At 39.5% G+C, this 8,189-nt stretch overlaps 1 protein-coding gene across 2 annotated transcripts; it reads right to left on the reverse strand.

The window, feature by feature from the left end:
• Positions 1-811: 811 nt before the first annotated feature.
• LOC110930269 (probable protein phosphatase 2C 34) lies at positions 812-4,660 on the reverse strand. Of its 2 annotated transcripts, none has more exons than XM_022173553.2 (6): positions 4,396-4,660; positions 3,006-3,253; positions 2,324-2,632; positions 1,740-1,857; positions 1,405-1,637; positions 812-1,306 (listed from the first exon to the last, which is right to left on the reverse strand). In XM_022173553.2, exons 2-6 carry the CDS (start codon positions 3,246-3,248, stop codon positions 1,115-1,117), a joined length of 1,095 nt encoding a protein of 364 aa, XP_022029245.1. In that variant the 5' UTR covers positions 3,249-3,253; positions 4,396-4,660; the 3' UTR covers positions 812-1,114. The 2 variants fall into 2 exon arrangements, with proteins under 2 accessions (XP_022029245.1, XP_022029246.1); XM_022173554.2 differs by having other exon boundaries at positions 3,006-3,248; positions 4,396-4,659.
• Positions 4,661-8,189: the final 3,529 nt, after the last annotated feature.

The following is an 8,189-nucleotide window of genomic DNA, read 5'->3' on the forward strand; positions in this document are numbered from 1 at the left end:
AAACACATTATTAACTTTAGAGGCGCCTATGAAAAGATTGTTGTCCGAAACGTCAAATCCAGCTGCCCCTTTCGTGATGGAATGGAATAGTTGGGTTCCGGTGAAGTCGAACATTCTGGTTTGGAAAGTTGAGCTAAACATATTGCCTACTTTAACTGCCTTGCGATCTAGGAACATTAATGTCGTTCGGTCAGGTGCAAATTGTGTGAAGAATATGAAGAAACGAGCGACCACATCATGACATCATGCTACTTTGCCACTATTGTCTGGCAAGCAATCTCGAATTCAGTCCGTGATTTGCTTATGGTTCACAAGGATATTGATGAAGATAAGAGGATCAAGAAAGTCATTCAAGGTATCATAGTGTATTTGAAAAGCAAGAAACGAGGCAATCTTCTACGCTAAAACATCGTCTATCCCTAATACAGTGGCAGAGATCAAGTCTTTGAGCTATCTATGGATCAAGAACATATCGTCGTTTAATAATGCAAACTAGCACAATTGGTATATTTTCATGTTGTAAGTTGGCTTTTGCGGTGTCTAGCTGCTTGCTAGTTTTATGAAATATTGCCGTTCCAAAAAAAATAAAAGAAAGCCAATTTATACTATTCATCATCTTCAAGTAGTTGAAGTGCATAATTATATCCAGTTGACATTAACGATAAAACCATAATATATATAATGTATTTAAAATCGGTTGATCTTTACAAACCTGTATTCAAGCTTTTCAGTAAATTTTTTATTTTATTAACCAACATAAACTATACTTTCCGTGAATGTAGGCTTAATTATTGATTTTAACACAAGTAGATAGATGGATTTGAAGGATTAAAATCTCAAATGTTACAAACTATGATGGGAATTGACAAAATCATTGACCGGTAGACTGTTTGGTCGACCGTATTGAGGAAGCCGAACAGAGAAGGTTGATAGTTCGACCAGTGGATCGGCAAGGCAACCAATTTAATTACCGGTGTTATAAAACACTGGTAGTTACAACTTCTATAAGAAAGGAATAGTTTACAATAATACGCATGTGGAGACTAATAAGCTAGCAATAAGACATTGCTCACCGGTCACCATATACAACACCCATGCATATATAGATCCTTCCTTAATCTTGAGAAGACGATGGATTGTTGAAAAATATGCAGACAACTGAGATATCATCTTTTGCGAATCCCGGTCGTTTACATTTCCACTGAGCGGCTGCATACTCAACCAGGCGTTTTGCTGATTCGTCTCTTTCGTCTGCTGACGATGAAACAATCTCCACCGCCTTTTCATTTGAGACAACATCCCATACCTGCAGATTGTTATTCATATAAATCTAAAATCAACTAATAGTCACTTTAATAATGCAACCATGTATATATATAAATGTATGATGTAGGAGTATCATACCCCATCAGTTGCCAAAATAACAAAACGATCGCGTGTGGTCAAGGTTCTTTGTATCACGTCAGGCTCGGAAATAAGACCGGAATCTTTAACAAAAAAGTCACCGAAAGCTCTTGAAAGCGCAAGTCCTGGACCTTCTGGTATCTCGTTGATTGAAACTCGAATCCTAGACACTCCTGGCTCATCATCTGATTCGCACACACACCCTCCTGATGTGTATATCCTCTCTCTTTCCTCTAAATCAAGCATTAGAAAATATAAGCAGTAAACACACACACACACACACACACAAAACAATCAGATTTCATATAGTTAATTTAATGCATGACAGTGCTTACTAGATAAACTCGGTTTACAGTCTACAGTTAGTTGAACGGCTATCACCTCCCCATCGTCTGAAGTGGTCCCAAGAACAGCTCTAGAATCACCAACATTTGCCAACACAATAAGATCTCCCTGAGAATGAATTATGTTTAGGAAAAATATTATTATATATCTTCATTTAGTCATTTAGGTATAAATAATAGTAGTTTTACTTGGAGGCAATATGTGGGTCAGGTGGGTTGGGTAACAAGGTGAAATGGGTTGGGTTGAAACTAGCCAAATTGTGTTGGGCCGGGTTGACCCATATAGACTTTGTTCTATTCTCTTGAACATGTTTGCAAATAATTTATTTTGTGAAGTATGATTAATTTTTAAACTAATAATTTGATTATTAAATAAAATAATTTAAGAGGTTCTTTGAATGAAGATTAGACTTCGGACAACTTTCAACGACTTCAACCCCATTTGACCTGTTAGAGGAAAAAACATAATTCATACCGAAACGATGTCTAAGTTTGACTTTAAAGGTCAACCTATTCATTTCGAACGATACAGATTTCAACTTTCAAGTACAGATCTACATTTAATTATGAATTACCTCGCGGATTATAGTCACAGCCGCTGTACCACTGTAAAAGGAATCGATTACAGGATGAAGCTCAAGATCATAATCAACCATAGAACAAGCCTTGGTGAAGGAGTTCTTCCACACACCAAATTGATCAAAGTTTGCATTTTTACACAATTCCCCATCCATCAAGATTGAACATTGAGCCATAGCTTCTTGCCAATAGTGTAGCAAATAAGCCGGCATTACTTTCTTCACTCGTTTTCCGACAAGATGCCCCCATGGCCCGTGCCCGTCGAAAACTCCACATAACATCACATCTTCCTTCCCTCCAAATCCCTACAAATAGATCAACATCTAAATTAATACATTTGAACTCATAATCTTTATAACTTTATTATCTTTAGAGTTAACGTCCTTGTGGTTTGTCCAATTATGCTATTTCAGGCCAAATATCAAATTTGTACCATTTCCATCCTCGACACATGTATTTCAGTCCAAAAAACTAACCCCTGTTAAAACCTTGTGTTTAATGGAGGGTAAAATTGTCATTTTCCATTTTCTTTTATGTACTAAATAAAATTGTTAATTTGCCCTGATGATTGGAATGAAATAAATGGAGGGTAACCCCAGGTAAAACCATAGGGACGTAAATGACAGTTAACTCTTGATCTTTATATATGTAGTTTGAATTATGAACAAGAAAGAATACCTCCCATACGATGAAGGAATCTTGATTAGTTCCCTTATTTCCACCCTTGGAATAAGCCGATATGTAATTACTAGACCATTCGGCACAAACGTTACCCGAAGAAGTTAATAATAAACCATTTTTCCGCGATTCCTTTGCCAAAGTCTCGGTAGCTTCTCTTCCAAGGTTAATCCTTCGTTTCTTCCCCTTTTTTGATGAAATATTTTTCGTCAATCCGCTCAAAAAAGCAGAAAACTGCACCATCTTTTCTATAATTCAAGTAAGAAAGTTCAAAACAATGTATGCATAATACTAAAGATCCACCAATTCATGTAATAAGTCAACTTTTTACAACTAGTCAACATCAAGCACCCAACTAAATCTACACTTAAGTTAACACAAACATAACTAATTTGACTTCCGGCACTGTTCACTAGGGGTGTAAACGAGCCGGGCCGAGCCCGAGCTCGACCAGGCTCGAGCTCGGCTCGTTAGGTTTTTATGAAGCTCGAGCTCGAGCTCGGCTCGCGAGTAAAACCCAAAGCTCGAGCTCGCCTCGACTCGGCTCGGCTCAAATTATTTTGAGAACAACCTTAAACGAGCTAAAAGCTTGGCTCGAGCTTACTTCAACATCGCTTAAACGAGCCAAAGCTCGGCTCATCAATGTTATCATCATTATTAATATATTAATTATATATTAAAAAACTAAAATTTTGTATGGGCTCGTTTAGGCTTGCGAGCCTAAACAAGCTTTGTATTTCAGGCTCGAGCTCGGGCTCGATAACAAAACGAGCTCTATTTTAGGCTCGAGCTCGGGCTCGGGCTCGGGCTCGTTAAGGCTCGGCCCGTTCGAGCTTTTAACCGATCCGATCACGAGTAGCTCTCGAGCCTCTGGGCTTGTTTACACCCCTACTGTTCACCATCAAATATTTAAAGTAGAAGAAAAAGTAAATCTTTACATGGAATGGTGTACACACTAGTGAGACAATGTTGTAGCTATGTAAATTGAAACATAATCATACATTTAAAAGGCTTCATATATTTCAATTCTCAATGAAGATTCCCAGAGATCCTGTGGTTTTTAATGATTTGATTCCATAAAGAAATATTGTTTTTATACAGTGGTAAATCTCAATAATTTGGTTCAAATCTGTCAATTATTCAACTCTCTTTGACAGATCAACACAAACCTGCTAACCCACCAAATTCTTGTTCTTTTGATTCCAGAATCATAAAAAATAAAAGCTGAAAAAACCTCTAGTTTGAATAAATCAAAAAAAAAAAAAAAAAAAAAAAAAAAAAAAAAAAAACTTGCAAAATTACATAACAAACAATCATGCAAAACTCATGCCACAAGTTAACCTTCATAAACAAACTAATAATAACTAAATTCAGAAGAAGCTAAAAGAACCTTGTTTTTTAGCCAGATTTGATTCAATGAATGATCTTTTCAATCCCAGCAAGAAAAAATGAGGATACACGGAGTCTGAAGCTTCACTTCAGGTAACTTCCACTTGATGTATAACTTAAGGAAACTATTTCAAGTCACTTGGGCATTTATACAAACAGGTTGTGTGCATATCAAGGCCACCCTTTGTGTTGATCAAGAGACGGTGGGTGTGTGTGTGGACGATATATACGTATAATCAACGTATATCTATTTATCAAGGTCATGTGTTCATGGGTCCCTATGTCATATCATGTTTATTGGAATTTGGATAGCTACCTTTGTGGAGGGAGTATCAAGCATTATTTCACTAAACTCCTTTAGGTTTATGTTTATCTACAGTTATAACCCTTTCGCTTTTTCAAACTGCAAGTATAACCTAAAGTGTGTGTGGCTAATTGGCTATTGGTATTTGGTTAACTTGCCACCACTTTTTGGTTTACTTTTCTCCTTAAATTTTATATATAATAATAAATAGTTTAATAAGCATGCTTATCTTAATTTATAGAGTAAACTGCCATTTTGGTCCCTGTGGTTTGGTCACTTTTGCCACATTAGTCCAAAACTCAAACTTTTTGCATCTGGGTCCCTGTGGTTTCAGTTTTATTGCCATTTTGGTCCAAAAATGAAATCAGGTCATATTTTTCTTATAAAATCCTGCTATTTTATCATTTTCCGCAGGTGCAAAATGATCATTTCTTTTTTATAAATAAATACCATATTTTATAAGACAAATATGACCTGATTTGCCCCTGAGGAAAATGACAAAATTGCAGGATTTTATAAGACAAATATGACCTGGTTTCATTTTTGGACCAAAATGGCAATAAAACTGAAACCACAGGGACCCAGATGCAAAAAGTTTGAGTTTTGGACTAATGTGGCAAAAGTGACCAAACCACAGGGACCAAAATAGCAGTTTACTCTAATTTATAATATAACTAAGATTGTGTGTTGAAAGATTATATCACTTTTATCACTTTTAATTATTTTAGGAATATTCGATACAAAATTAATTTTTGAGTAGAGACTCGTAATAATCTCATAGACAGTTCTATATATATTTCTTTAAGTGTGATGAATAAGAAAATTTTCAACTGTCTATATATCTCTTATCTCTTATTACATATGATTATCTTCTATTTAATGCATACACGTGCATCGTGCTTATGCGGCTCTCTACTTAAAACCGGTTTTGTACTTGAAGACGGAGGTAGCTCAAGGTCAAATAAAATGACTAATATGCAAGAGCTTAAAAGGTTGAAAGGTTCATCGGATGAAAAGCTGTAAAGTGAGAAAAGCGAGGAACAGTAATCAGTCACATCTGAGGACTCACCTCACCAACTCACGCCCACAAACTCAGAGCAGGTCTGCACAAGTACACTCTATTAACCAGGGGTCCAAAGCCTTCAACCCCAAAAGGGGAAACCCTCCATTGCAAACAGGTTTCGCTAGTCTTGTATATGTCATTTCAGGAGATGTCTTCCCCTATAAGAAGACAACTCATTTTCACTCCTGGGACATTCCGAAACACAGAGATTCCTTAATCTCTGGTCATTCAAAGAGTACTTGATCACTTCCAAGTTACTCTTCATCACATTCACCACACACTCATTCTTTTTGCTTTCTTTTCTGGATTCGAGCTTGCCTCGGAGAAGGAACTTCAAAGCAAATAACAATTACATACTAGTGAACCTCCTTTCACGTTTTGCAAACGTGGAGGGACCCCGCGACCTGCGTTAGGCAAAACTGAACCCTTCAGCCCTTTTGCCTAACCAACTCAGCTACCACCCTTGGTCTCGTGTTTGTTGCATCAACAAGTTGGCGCCCACCGTGGGGCTACGCCGCTGTTTCTTCTCAAAAAAGACCTAGTAGTGTAGCTCCTTTCACTCAAAACCACCATGTCAGAAAGTGGATCCCCGGGAGAGGTGAACCAGATCCCTAACACCTCCACTCCGGGTAGTGGCCTAGCTCACACAACTATAACAACACCGTTTTCAACTCCGGGGAGTACACCCGAGTTCCTTACCTTCAACACACCAACCCCATCCAGATCTGGGGCTCCGTCTCCCAACGTTGGTGTGTCGGACACCCCGGCACGTGTTGAACTTACCCCCGAGGGGGTCGCTAATAACTTCCTCGAGTTAAGGTCACTTCTTAACCAGCATGTGAATAGAGAAAGGGAAAAGGGGGTAAGGATTCGTCTAGATTACGACGAACCTGAGCCAACGTTGTCTCCTGGGCCACCCCTACCACCCTTTGTTACAAGAGGTGAGGCTGGTCCCAGCAACCCTTCAAACCCTCATCCTTATCTATCCACTATGACAAATCCAACTGTTCATCCTATTCTCTCTTCCCAACCAATTGCTAGTGGCACTCCTCTGGGACACGAGTTAACACTTGATCAACTCCTACAGTCCCCGGTGACCAGCTGTCCCACTTCTCTAACTACCACGTGGGAGCAAGCTCTGTCCGTGCTCCCTTTAGCACGAAGTGCTGTTACTAGCACCCCTCTCGGGGTAAACTGCTCAGTTGGTCCAGAAAGCCTTCAGGGTTTCAATCTCATACCTAACATAATGTCACAAATGATGGCCAACTTCCCATGGCAACACTTCATCAATCAAGTGCTAGTCACCCAGGGGAACCATGGCAATAGCAACAATGTAGGTACAAGACCTGAAGAAGACTTGGCTAAACCTTACAAGCCAAATAACCTTTCCTGCTTCTCAAGGCAGATAGCTGATTATGATTTTCAGTCAAAGATCAAGATGCCAGCCCACATCAGAACGTATGATGGGACTGAAGATCCCGAAGATCATCTCCAGATCTTCACTGGTGCCGCTCGAATAGAAAAATGGTCAAATGCTGAATGTTGCCTAATGTTCATGCAAACTCTTGTTGGATCCGCCAGAATCTGGTTCAACGACCTACCTGCTCAAAGCATTCGAAGCTTTGACGATCTCAACAGAGGTTTTCTGGCAAACTTCTCCCAACAAAGGCGATACGTTAAGGACGCAACAGTAATCTTCCAGATAAAACAACGCGACGATGAAAGCCTTCGGGCATTCATTGAACGGTACAAGAAAGAAGGGCTAACCTATGTAGGGGCTAACGAGAAAATGAGAGTGGTCGGTTTTATGAACGCCATAACCTCCAAATATCTCACACGAGATTTCAACAAATCTCTACCCAAAACCTTGGAGGAAGCCCTTGAAAGGGCCGAAGCTCACATTCGGGGAGAGGAAGCTGTGGATATCAAAGAACAAAGGAAAAGGGGGTCTGGCTGGCGAAGCAGTAGCCCAGCCAGAAAGAGAGGAAACTTTAACTCTTACGACAGACGCCCAAAGGGTTCAGACCCTCGAAGGGTTGAAGGACGAAACCCTTCAGGCAGAGATAAAGGCATGAGTTTCACTCCCCTCACCAAAACCCCTCAAAAAATCCTGGCAACGGAAGAAGTCAAGCAAAACTTCAGACCTCCCAGGCCTCTTCCCAAGAGTCAAAAAAATGAGAACTCCACACAGTTCTGTGAGTTCCATGAAGAAAAGGGACATCACACCAATGATTGCTTCCAACTGAAAAAGAGAATTGAAGAGGCCGTGCTCGCTCATTTGGTAAAAGGGGTTCGAGACAAAATGGCTGAAGGCAAAGGGAAGGAAGTAAACATGGTGTATTCTGATGAAAAGGTTCCTTACAAGAAGCGGCGGTTGGAAGATTGGGAGCTTCAGTGTGTCTGCTTCCCCCCAACAAGGAAGGACCCA

This window comes from Helianthus annuus, chromosome 3 (genome assembly GCF_002127325.2).
Source record: "Helianthus annuus cultivar XRQ/B chromosome 3, HanXRQr2.0-SUNRISE, whole genome shotgun sequence".
NCBI lineage: Eukaryota > Viridiplantae > Streptophyta > Magnoliopsida > Asterales > Asteraceae > Helianthus > Helianthus annuus.

What these genes read in the sequence shown, in the direction of transcription:
- LOC110930269 (XM_022173553.2), bottom strand. Translation starts at nt 3,248, where the DNA reads ATGGTGCAGTTTTCTGCTTTTTTGAGCGGATTGACGAAAAATATTTCA. An exon ending in CTGTAAACCGAGTTTATCTA is followed by an intron (nt 1,638 to 1,739) that starts GTAAGCACTGTC and finishes TGCTTGATTTAG; the next exon opens with AGGAAAGAGAGAGGATATAC. An exon ending in TTATTTTGGCAACTGATGGG is followed by an intron (nt 1,307 to 1,404) that starts GTATGATACTCC and finishes AACAATCTGCAG; the next exon opens with GTATGGGATGTTGTCTCAAA.